This window comes from Ursus maritimus, unplaced genomic scaffold (genome assembly GCF_017311325.1).
Source record: "Ursus maritimus isolate PB19 unplaced genomic scaffold, ASM1731132v1 scaffold_32, whole genome shotgun sequence".
Lineage (NCBI taxonomy): Eukaryota > Metazoa > Chordata > Mammalia > Carnivora > Ursidae > Ursus > Ursus maritimus.
This window is the reverse complement of record NW_024425786.1, coordinates 15679855-15691851: the sequence shown is the minus strand read 5'-3', so window position 1 is coordinate 15691851 and position 11997 is coordinate 15679855. Positions and strand designations below refer to the sequence as shown.

The 11997-nt window shown below is 60.4% G+C and overlaps 1 protein-coding gene across 6 annotated transcripts in view; it reads left to right on the top strand.

Moving 5' to 3' along the window:
- LOC103666801 (RAP1 GTPase activating protein) overlaps window positions 1-9611 on the top strand; it is a 21097-nt gene extending 11486 nt beyond the window's left edge. For 2 of the 6 annotated variants that reach the window (XM_040645915.1, XM_040645909.1), the window contains 9 exons: window positions 1307-1438; window positions 3270-3347; window positions 4319-4428; window positions 5402-5515; window positions 6925-7048; window positions 8038-8140; window positions 8489-8592; window positions 8863-8904; window positions 9330-9611. In XM_040645915.1, coding sequence (XP_040501849.1) covers window positions 1307-1438; window positions 3270-3347; window positions 4319-4428; window positions 5402-5515; window positions 6925-7048; window positions 8038-8140; window positions 8489-8592; window positions 8863-8871 — 774 coding nt within the window. In that variant the 3' untranslated portion in view covers window positions 8872-8904; window positions 9330-9611. The remainder of the gene's footprint in view (window positions 1-1306; window positions 1439-3269; window positions 3348-4318; window positions 4429-5401; window positions 5516-6924; window positions 7049-8037; window positions 8141-8488; window positions 8593-8862; window positions 8905-9329) is intronic. The other 4 variants (XM_040645913.1, XM_040645910.1, XM_040645911.1 and 1 more) reach the window with 3 other exon arrangements.
- Window positions 9612-11997: the final 2386 nt, after the last annotated feature.

Sequence of the window (11997 nt, the reverse complement as noted above, 5' to 3'; positions counted from 1 at the left end):
CCCAGGCTCTTCCTGCTGAGCCAGCCAGGCACCCCTGAGCCTCGGTTTCTTTGCCTACAGGGTAGGGCAATGGCAGTTTACCGCATACGCTGTGGAGAATTATTTGTGAATGAGTTAGATTAGTGCGACATAAATTCAAAGCAAAATGCAAAACCCTGTCTATCTACCTCAGCGGTTGCTGTCCAAAGTAAGAGGCAGAGGAGGGGGAGTTCCTCCTCGACCCACAGGTCCTAGACTCCCCCAGGCTGCAGGTCCCCAGGCCGTGGCTTCCTTGCCATGTTCTCCTCCACCCACAGGAGGGGACCGGCCCATCCTCCAGGTGCCCCGCTGGGCCTGTTGGACCTCACCCTTAGGGCAGGCAGCAAAGCTGGAGATGTGGGTTTGGAGTGGGTTTGCATAAGGGGATTGGCCCAGCTGTCCAGGCCTGCCCTGGAACTGGGGGTGCCTGGGTGGCACAGCGGTTAAGCGTCTGCCTTCGGCTCAGGGCGTGATCCCGGCGTTATGGGATCGAGCCCCACATCAGGCTCCTCCGCTTAAATAAATAAATAAATAAATAAATAAATAAATAAAATCTTGAGACAGGGGCTTGAGGAGAGCCCTGCCTCTGTCCACTGGAGACAGGGAATGGGGTGGAGTGAACGTGGGTCTGGGGTGCCTTGGGGGAGGTGGGGCTCCAGTGGTCCCACATCTCTCATAGGTGCTGGACAGTGGACCTGGATTAAGTCGGAGGCAGCAGAGCCCACAGTTAAGGGCACATGATTTGACATACTGGTTCCAGGCTTGTCTCATATATGTAAAATGGGCATGATAATAGTGCCTACCTCGTAGGGTGGATTGAATGAGTGAACGTAAAGTACCTGGCCCCATAGGAAACATTCAGTACAGACTGGCCAAGAAAAGCAAGGAAAAGCGAGAGGGAGGAAAAAAAAGAAAGTAGTAAAGAAAGCCTTACGGGACCCTAAGAGCAAGAAATTGAGGTTTCTGGACGGCTCTCTGTGCACGCTCAGGGTCATGCCCCAGCATCTCCTACAATCCTTGCAACAGCCACATGAGAGTCATAGGAGGCTCAGAGAGGTGCAGTGGCTTGTCCAATGTCACCCAGCAAGTTGGTGGCGGAGCCAAGGCCCAAACTACCCTTAGGCACCATATGGACTTGCCCCTCCTGTGGCCTCACAGACAGGGACTTCCTGGGGTTACCCAGAGTGGTATTGGTGGGGAGGGACCAGATGTCCGGGCTCCTGGGTTTCCCAGGGGAAGGGGGCCTCCTAAAGTCTGTGCCTCCTCCACTCCCACCCCACCTTCACAGCGGGTCATCCGGAGCCGCAGCCAGTCCATGGACGCCATGGGACTAAGCAACAAGAAGCCCAACACCGTGTCCACCAGCCACAGCGGGAGCTTCGCCCCCAACAACCCCGACCTGGCCAAGGCAGCTGGAATAGTGAGTGCCCTCCCCCAACAGGCCTCAGCTCTCCCCCACCTCCGAGGCCTGCCTCCCTCCATTACCCTGCTGTCTGAGTGCCCATCCTGGGTTCTAGACTCAGTCTAGCCATGGCTCTCCATGGGGGCCCAATGTCCAGGCCACGACAGTGGGGTGCTGAGAGCCTGCAGCCCCCTTCCAGCTCCTCAGCCCTTCCTTCCTCCTGGTCCCTTATTCAGGTGACTTTCTGCGGGTCAGCTCTGGGGCTCCCTCTATATGACATTCCTTACTGAGCACCTGCTGTCTATCACATGTTGGGAATTGGGCTGCTTTGCGGGCACCTACTGTCAAGCCTTGAGCTGCTGGGAGCACCTACTGTGTGTCAGGCTGTGGGCACGCACTGTGTGTCAGGACGTGGATTTCTGTGTGAGCGCCTGCTGTGTGCCTGGCCCTGAGATGCTGGTGGGTACCTACTGTGTGTCAGGACTCGGGCTGCTATTTGAGCACCTGCTGTGTCAGGACCCGGTTGCTGTGTGGACGTGTACTGTGTGCGCATCTGCTGTGGGCCTGACCCTGAGTTTCTGTGAGCACCTGCTGTGTGTCAGGTCCTGGGCTGCCGTGTGGGCATCAGCTCTGTAAGTATCCACTGTATGCCCAGCCCTGGGCTCTTGTGTGAGGACCTACCACGTGTCAGGAGATGGACTTCTGAGCACAGGGTATGTGCTAAGCCCTGGAGACCGGGGGATCTTTGCTGCGTGTCAGGAAGCGAGCTGTGGTGGGAGCGTGTTCTCTGTGAGCCCCTTCTTCCGTGTGCCTGGCCCCAGGCTGCTGTGTGAGCACCCACTGTGTGTCGGGGCCTCTGTGGTTATGGCTGCCTGTTGTGTGTTAGGAACTGGGCTTCTGTGTGAGCACCTACTGTGTGACTACTTCCTGTCTGCCAGCCTCTGTGGGATTCTGCTGCTAAGATGGGGGGTGGGGTGCTGGGCACACAGGGTGGATGAGGCCTTCAGCTGTGGGCCCATCTGCTTTCCACCGCCCAGTGACCACCCTTGACACGGCACCCGCCATCTCTCCTCCCCATCCGCCGTCTTTCTTCCATCCATCTGTCCGCCGTCCTTCTGTCCTTTATTGACTGTATGCTGCATGCCAAGCCCTGTGCTCAGTGCTGTGAGGCTGTGTCACATGGCAGGAGGTCCCCCGGCCCCCCAGCCACCCCTGCCCCGTGGTCTGGCCTGGCCCGGGGAACAAGCCGGGGCCTCTGCTGGCCTGCAGTCACCAAGCCCACTGTCACTGGAGAAGCAGGCCCACCCCCTCCCTTCCCGCTGAGTGGCTCAGCCTCCTGTGGGTGCTGTCGAGGGGCCCCGGGGCCGGGCCAGGCCAGCAGCACCCACCATGGCAGTAACCAGACCCATTTCTGTTTTTGTTTTTGTACATCTCTCTCTTCCGCTGTGACTCCTTTTCCTTCTGCGTCTGCATTTTCCCTGATCTACCTTCCCTTTCTCTCCCCGCTGCCCCACCCCCACCGACACCTGTCTCTTCCCTCCTCCCGCCCCCGCCCGCACTGTTCTCTCCCTGCTTTCTCCTCCCGACCTCCCTGTTCTTCTGGCTCTGTCTGTCTGTGATCTCGTGTGTGTTCCCCCATCTGTGTCTGTCCGTGTCACTGTCTCCTCCGTCCGCTGTGCCGCCCCTTCCTGGCTGTGTCTGTCAACCCCTTGACTCACTGTTGGCTTGGTTTCTCTTTGTCCGTCTGTCCTTCCCCCCTTTCCCTGTCTTACCCCTCCCACTGCCTCCATCTCTCTCTGTCTCTCTCTGTGTCTGTCTCTCTCTGCCCTTGCCCTCTGCTGCTTGCCAGTCATTGCTTATTCCTGGGAAAAGCGCGAGTAGATTCGGACGCCGGGGCAGTGCCATAGGCATAGGAACGGTGGAAGAGGTTGTCGTCCACGGGGCCGCCGGCTCTGGAGGCTGCCTGCACGTGCTGTTCTCTGCTCGCTCTCAGGACGGAGGCCATATTGGGGACGTTGCCCCCCCCTTCCCCCTGGGCCCGGCCCGGGGCTGTGCAGGGTGGAGTGCCAGCAGCTCGGATGGCACTCGGCACCTGCTTTGGGGCCTGGTACCTGCGCCAGAGCTGGTGCCCCCCGCCGCCAGGGGCTTCTGGCCCTGCCCTGGCCCTTGGGACCCTGGGCGAGTCCCTGCCAGGATCTGGTACCCAAAGACCCTATGCCCAGCTGCACGTCCCCCAATATCGCTAGTTCTGCATGGAACGCCATCCCTCTCCTGATTCCCGACCCCCCCGCCCCGCCCCGCACCATGAACCGGCCTGGGGGTTCCTGCCTCTCCATGCCTCCCTGGGGCCCACCTTCCTGCCTCCCCAGAGAAGCTGGGGCCTGCTTCTGGGGCCTGGGGCCTCCCATCCTACTGTGTTTAATAAACCAGGGGAGGGAGGGTATCTTTCAATGCTGGGCCAGAATCTCCCCCAGCTAGTTTGGAGGTTCCAAGGTGGGGCGGGGGCTTGCATTGCAATCTCCACTCTTTCCCCATGACCCTGAGCCTCCAGGTCCCATGACAACATGGGGGCAGAGAGCTGGGAGCCATTCTGAGGTCTCGGCCTCTTCCCATCCCTGCCCAGAGTGGCTGCCCAGCCCCCTCGGGTTCCTGCCCTTCCCCTGGACTAAGATTCCAGGCCCCATGCTGCTGTGTGATTTTGGGGGCCCTTGCCCTCCCCAGGCCTGTTTCCCTATCTGTGAACTTGGAGGGCTGTCCCTGGAGATGGACATTTCTCTCCTCCTTTCTTGTTCCATTGTCTCTGCTTCAGGGCCTGGGGCAGCAGGGCCCCAGGTGGCATGTGGGGGACAGTGGCTCTCTCAGGGCAGGTGGGCACTGAGTTGGGGCCTTTCCCTGCAGTCACTGATCGTCCCTGGAAAGAGCCCCACGAGGAAGAAGTCGGGCCCATTTGGCTCACGCCGTAGCAGTGCCATCGGTATTGAGAATATCCAGGAGGTGCAAGAGAAAAGGTGGGTGGGCAGGTCCCCTGTCTCCTCCAGCCCCTTTCCTGGCCCCCGTGCAGGGGCAGAGTGAAGCAGGCAGGAGGGAGTGTCCGCTCTTCTGCTTCCTGTCCCTCTCGGGGCAGCTGTACAGTCAGGCGCCTGCTGCGTGCCAGGCACCAGGGCCAGCTTGTCACCTACCGTGAGGGGCGTTCATGTCAGCGGTTCTGCTGGCTGCGCAGGGGGTCACACCTTCCACGTCAAGATGCAGTAGGTGAGAGAGCGCAGGGGCCTGCCCAGTCACGCAGCCAGTGAGGCGGAGCTGGGATGGACGGCCTGGTCTGCGGGGTCTGCAGGGGTGCATCTGTGTGGGCAGGGCGCAGGCAGCACGCCACAGTAGCTGCAGGACAGCCCCTGGGAAACAGGGCATAGTTTCTAAATGTGAATCCTGTCTCTGCCACACTGGGGCTGTGTGACCCTGGAAGAGTCACGATACCTCTCTGAGCCCCACCGTCCCAATCTGGAAAATGAGGCTAAGAACACAGCCAACAACACGGACTGCTGTAGAGGTGCGGTGCGGGGCGCGTGATGCAGGGCAGGCGCACTGAGTCCTTGGGAGTGGAGGCGGTACCATCTTCATGGCCACGAGAGCCCGTAATCCTATGAAGCCTGGCTTCAGAGCTTGGCTTTGCCATGGACCTAGCTGTGTACCCCTGGGCAGATTCCTTCCCATTCTGGACCCCAGTTTCCTTACCCATGACAAGCATCAGGAGGGGAGGACTTGAGGAGTGTCCCGTCTTCTGTAGGCGCTCCAGCACGGCCTGCTTCTTTCCTTGGCCAGGCCAGCCAGGTTGCTGCAGGGACAGCTCTGGGGTTGGCCCCTGAGGATAGAGGGTATGGGGACGAGGCAGGAGGCACCCGGGACCTCACCACCTGGGCCTCGGTCTACCCTCGATGCCAGGCCCAGTGCTGAATCCCCCCGCTGCCCCCGTGTGCCCCGCAGGGAGAGTCCCCCCGCCGGCCAGAAGACCCCAGACAGCGGGCACGCCTCACAGGAGCCCAAGTCGGAGAACTCATCCACTCAGAGCTCCCCAGAGATGCCCACGACCAAGAACAGGTTGGGGTTCGGGGCACGCCGAGCCAGGGGGCTTGGACTCACCCTTTCCAGTCCCTGCGTTGGCCTGGGGCTGCCCGGGAGCGTTGGCAGGGCCAACGCTGGCAGTCCAGAGGAGCGTGACCTGATGAGCTGTTTCTAGATGGTGACACAAGAGAACAATGAAGCAGGGGATGCAATGGGGACTTACTGGGGGGGGGAGGGGATAGTTGGTGCTCTGGAAAGACATCTAGAAACGGGGGAGGCTTAAGCTGAGAGCCGAGTGAGGAACCAGCCCTGCCAAGACTGGCATGGCAGAGGGAAGAGGGCTCTAGGCGAAAAACAGCAAGTGCAAAGGCCCTGAGGCATGCCTGAAAGACAGAAAGAAGAGTGGCGCAGTTGGAGCTGAGTGAGGGGCTGGGCCCAGGCAGACAGTTGTGCTGGGTGTTGCCGGGAATGAGGTCAGGGAGGCACGCGGGGGTTAGATCCCGGCTCCGGAAGCCCTATGAGAACTTCACATTTTACCCTCAGTGGGGCCAGGGAGGAGCCTTTGGGATTTTAGTTAAGAGGAGTGATGTTTCAAACCTGACTGTGGTTGCCACATGAAGAGGTGGGCTGGGGAAGAATGGAAGTAGGGGGAGGCCCTCCAGTGCTGGGGCTCAGCCCCCTCCGGGCTGGCTCTGGGAGTGTCTAGACTCCCAGGCTGTGCTCTCCTGAAGAGTCAGGCAGGTGAACAGAGAAGAAGACACGGACGACAGGGACAAGGAGAGACAGGGCTCGCAGACCCAGAGTGGGGAGGTCCATTCCCACCTTGAGAGGAGGAATTGAGGAGGAGACCCTTGGCTGAGTTTTGAAAGATGAATTTGCTTTTTGGGATTTGAGGGAAGGGGTGAAACTCCAGGAGACACAAAGTCCCGAGCTTGGAACAAAACTGAGAGGGTCGAGAGTAGACTGGAGTTGGAAGGCCTGGGTCCAAACCCCTGTTCTCCCACCTTTGGCTGGGTGACCTTGGGCTATGCGCCCACTCTCTCTGAGCCTCGGTGTTTCCTCATCTGTAAGATGGGTCTATGAATGATAACAATGAGATAACTCTGCTAAAAGCACTTGAAACAGTGCCTGGCACAGAGCAAACACACTGGACCCTAGTTTTTCTGTTAATAGTTATTGTTATTACTGAATACCTCGCCAAGGGAATTAGATTTTACTGGGGTAATGGGGAACCACCAGGTGGTTTTACTCAGGGGAGGGGTGTGCTCAGATCCGTGAATTCGGAAGGACAGTGGTGGGGGGAGGCTCGAGGCCTGGGCAGCTGTCATGGGGGCCACAGAGGTGCCTGGGTGGCTGCAGGCTGGGCCTCCCAGGGCAAGGAAGCGGGGTGTGGCCCAGGAGGTGCCCAGAGCAGACCCAGGCTGACAGGGTGCTGTCTGTGGCAGAGCGGAGACGGCGACCCAGAGAGCAGAAGTGCTGAAGGACTTCTCCCGCTCCTCGTCCAGTGCCAGCAGCTTCGCCAGCGTGGTGGAGGAGACCGAGGGTGTGGACGCGGATGACACAGGCCTGGTGAGAGGCCCAGGGAGCTGTGCTGCTCTCCAGCGGCCTGCAGGGCGGCTCTTTGGTGCCTGTAGATACTCCGGGCAGAAGCAGGAGCCTGGATGTGGCTGAGATGAGATCAGGGGACCCAGCCCAAAGGAGTCATGCAGACTAACCCCCCCTTACTCTGAAGACTTCCATGGCTCCCCAGTGTCGTCCCCAGAGAGCCCCATCTCTGAGGGCTCCATTGAAGATCCAGTCCCTCCCCAGCTTCATCTCTTCCCACCTTAGCCATTCCGTGCTCTTTTGCAGCCCCCCCCCCCAGCATACCAGGCTTACCCCACCTCTGGGCCTTGCACTTGCCGTCTCCTCAGTCTGGAACACTCTCCCTGCCTCCTCTTTCCCGCTTTGTCTGACTGACTCCTACTTATTCTTCTCGACTCAGCCTCACATCACCTCCTCCTAAAAGCCTTCCCTGATTTTCTAGTCCTAGGGTAGGTTGGGAGCCCCCCTCTTCATGCTCTCACAGACCCCTGGGGCTTTGCCCTTAGCACCCTTATGTCATTCTGCATTCAACAAAGCTTTAGCGGCCCCCTCTTCCTTGCCAGGCCCAGTCCCAGGTGCTACAGTTGCAGCAGGGAACTGTGTGGACCAAGGCCCTGCCCAATGGGGCTCAGAGTCTAGGATTTTAAGAGTCTCTTCACAGGCTGTTTTGCCTCCTAGACCTCACTGTCTGAGGGCAGGGATCCCGCCTGCTTTCTCGCACTGGCTTGGCCCAGGATAACACCAGTGAATGTTGGCTGAAGGAATGAATGGGAGTGTGTGGTGTTTGCCTCCCACTCTGTCCTCCTGTGGTCTCCCTGGGGTAGACATTGCTGGGCCCCCTTCCTCTTCACAGGGGCGCGAGGGTGAGGGGTTGTGGGTTGCAACAAGCAGAGGAGGCTGGGAGACGGGAGGGGAGCCCAGCCAGTGCGTGGATGAGGGCTAACCTCCCTCTTTCTCTCTTCCCCCATCCCCAGGAGAGCGTCTCATCCTCAGGGACACCCCACAAACGGGACTCCTTCATCTACAGCACGTGGCTGGAGGATAGTGTCAGCACCACGAGTGGGGGCAGCTCCCCAGGTACCAGGCCACAGGCAGCTTCCCCTTCCAAGCCCCTTTTGCAGCAGGAGGGGGACAGGGATGGGCACAGAGGGCGGAGACTACTTCTCATGCCCCAGGTGGTGGGTGTGTGATGGGCCTGCCCCTAACAGAGGAGACAGTGGGTGGGGTGGTTGCGGGCTGATGGCTTCTGGAATGGTCTTGGTGGATGATGGAGGAGGGGTAAAGAAGGGAGGTAAGGGAGGGGTTCCCCAAGGGAGGGACTTGGCACGGGCGCGCAGCCCTGGTGCCCACCGGCCATCCATGCGTCCATCTCCCTGGTGCCTCCCCGCGGCCAGTGAGGTGGCTCCCTCCTGCCCCCCTCCCCAGGCCCCTCACGGTCACCCCATCCCGATGCCGGCAAGCCGGGGGACCCTGCGTGTCCCGAGATCAAGATCCAGCTGGAAGCGTCTGAGCAGCACAGCCCGCAGCTGGTACGTGCCGCCCCAGGGGGCTGGCTGGGCCCCTGCGGCCAGCCTAGAAGCTGCCCTGTGGGAACGCTCCCCCACGAGGCAGTCGGCCCTGGGGGAAAGGGGACAGGTGTCCAAGGGGACCGGGGGTGGGCGCCGGGACCAAGAGGTCCCCCGAGCCAGGAGGGGCTGGGTTCATCTGGCCTGGGCACAACCCGTGTCTTCTGCTTGTCTGTGTCTCCTGCCCTGTGTCTTCATCTGTCCTCTCACCTGCGTCGCCGGCACTCTGTGCAGGGCTGTTAGCCAGGCTCCCGCTCTGAAGGTGAAACTGAGCAGGTCAGACCCAGTCCCCGGCTCTTGTTTGGTGGGGAGAGGGCAGGAGTGGGCAGGAAGGGGGGGTGGCTCCTCCCTGTCCCTCTGCCAGTCTCCCCGGGGCTGAGAGCGATGTGTACCTGGATTCAAACCTCTGCCACTCGGATGCTGGGTAGGACTCGGGGAGGGCGCTGGCTCCTCTCTGAGACTCCGTTTCCTTCTCTGTGCAGCGGGGCCAATCCACGCTGCCTTGGCCCACGAACTGCGGGCAGGAGTTGTTGGGAGCCTGCAAGGCGCTTGGGAATTGCGGGGAGGGAGGGGCCTGCTGGGAGAAGATTCCCAGTGGGACCAAAAGACCCAGAGAGAGCCCGGGACTGCAGGGGCGGCCCCTCCCCCTCCCACTTCCGTCTCCCTGCCTCGTGGTGTGTTCACCTCCCTCTCCCCTGCAGACAAGGCCGCAGAAGCACAAGGTGAAGATGCTATCGCAAGTCCAGGTGGATAGGACCTCTGCCCCCAAGGCCAGCACCCGCCTGTGGGCTGCCCCCGCCCCCACCTCGGCCACCCGGCTGGGCTGTCTCTGCGGGGCGGAGCCATCCAGACCTGGGAGGGGGAAGCTGCTGGCATCATCCCCACTCCCGAGGCTGGGGCAGGCCGTGGTCAGTTGAAGCAGAACACCAGGCCTGGCTTGCCCCCACTCCGGGCCCTTCATCACACCGGGGTGCCCCTCTGGACTCATGGGGAGCAAGATGGGAGGGGAGGATCGAGATATCTCAGTGCGCACAGAGCCGACCGTGGAGGCAGTGGGATGTGAGAAGAGCACTGGGCTGGGAGTCCTGAGTCCTGGCTTCCAATTTGGGTTCTGCTGTGTGACTTTGGGCAAGTTGCTGTCCCTCTCTGGGCACCTCTGCTGCAAATGGACAAGATTATTTCAGAGGTCATTGAAGACTGTGATTCCATGCACCTGCCCCAGAATGGGGGGTTATCCTCCTAGGGCCCCCCCCATCGCCCTACCTTGCTTCTTGGGTTCCCTGGGACCCCAGGTGGGCTGAGGGGCTGGGAGCTGGCTATGCCCGTTGCCCCTCCTGGACCCTCAAGCTCTACCACAGATCTGCCGATGCCCTGTCCACTGCCTCCACCTGACAGACAAGTGACCCCCCCTTAGGGGAAGGGGGACCTCCCTGGCTTCTCAGCCAGCACCCAGCTTAACCCCTGCCATCCCATGCTCTGGGCACTCTAGGTCGAGGGGTCTCAGCTGGCCTAAAGTTGTGGGCTTCGCCTTTGCGCCCCCCGCCCAGCTCCCACGGAGGGGGCAGCCAGGCACAGCTGCTGTGAGCCCACATCCTTGTGTGTGTCTGTCCACACTTTTTAGGCACCACGCCAAAGGCCAGCCTTCCGGCCCCAACACCCATTTTTGAAGCCCCCGTGGCTGTGTGTATGTCAGTAACAGTTGTACAAAATAAATTCTATTTATCGCTATTGTACCCCGGGTTGGGCCTGGCTTGGTGTGAACCCTGCCTGGACCGACTCCAGACAGACCTCAGTGATACCGAGGTACCAGCCTGTCTGTCCCCCTCACCCCACCCTTCAGAGCTGCTGTTAGGCTCCAGGGGTACCTCCACGGCCAAACCACAGGTTCTGTGACCACCAGGGTGCTTCCTTCCCATCGTGCTGCCCTTCCCCCCACTCTGTTCCCCCTCTGCAAGGGGGGGGGGGAGTCGGGGGGGGGGCGTGTCCTGGTGCCATCTCGTACTAGCTGAGCGGCCTTGAGAAACTTGAGCCATGATTTCCACTTTTGTGAAATGGGAGCAGTAGTATCTCTCCCAAAGGCTTGTGATGGGGGTTCCTCGAGCTGGTGTATATCAAACACCTGGCCCATGGTCTGGCACACAGTGGGAGCTCTGTGATTGCCTTCCCGCCCTCCTTTCTGTTGCTCAATGAAGCCCAATAATTTTCTTAATATGGCCACCAGGGGGCGCCAAGGGATAGCTTACCAGGACTGACCGGACCAGGAAAGGGGCTCACGGTGCTGGACAGTTACAATTAAAGATACTGAGTGACGGGGGTGTGCACAGACCGGGGGGCCCAGCCTGCGTGAGAGAGTCATGGAGAAGACTCCGCAGCAGGGGTGCCCAAGCATCCTGGAAAGGCCGAGGAAATTCCCTGGGGCAGGGAGCGGCAGGTGCAAGTGTGTGGAGGAGAGTGTCTGGAATTGGGAAGATAGCAAACAGGATTTGTTTTTGTTTTTTGTTTTGTTTTTTTCAAGATTGTATTTATTTATTTAGTGCACACGAGCAGGGGTGGGGGGGGGCAGAGGGCGAGGAGAGAGGGAATCCCAAGGAGACTCTGTGCTGAGCACAAAGCCGGACATGGGGCTCCATCTCACAATCCTGAGATCATGACCTGAGCCTAAATCAAGAGGCAGGCATTCAACTGACTGAGCCACCAGGGGCCCCGCAAACAGTTCTGAGTGATGGGAAGGTGACAGGGTAGAGATGAGGCCAGGGCCATGTGGCCTTGAATGCCAGACCAAGGGGCCAGGGGTCTGTGCTCAGGGCAGCAGGGAGCCATGGAGGATTTGAAACCCGGATTGCTATAGACAGAAGCTGGGTTGCTGGTGGAGACCAGCTGGGCAGTGCCAGGCAGGTAAGGGAGGGTCAAGGAGACAGTCTTTGGAGACAGAGGGCAGGAGGACAGTGGGCAGGCCTGGAAGGACTAGGGGGCATGAGCGTCTGGGTGAAGGGCCTGATGGGATGTGGGGCTGCGGGAGGGGGGCATCCAGCCTGGGTACTGGGTGAGGGGGTCCCCTCTGAGGTAGGAGTGCAGGACGAAGAGTAACTTGGGGTGGGCACATGCCTTGGCCTTCCCGACAGCTTTGCGGCGTCCCCACTACCTACCACAACCCCCACACCCTCCCCAGGACAGTGGTGAGCGCACCCCCCAGGGGCTGCCATGCTTTTCCTGACAGTGGCGCTAGGATGTCTGGGGCCACCCAGGGGCTGTGACTCACACTCAATCCCTAACCACACCCACCCGGTTTGGCTCCAGTCTCCGTGGGTCCCCTACCAACCGCACCCCCTCCCCTGCACAGCCTCACCCCAGTCGTCTAGCCCAAACTCC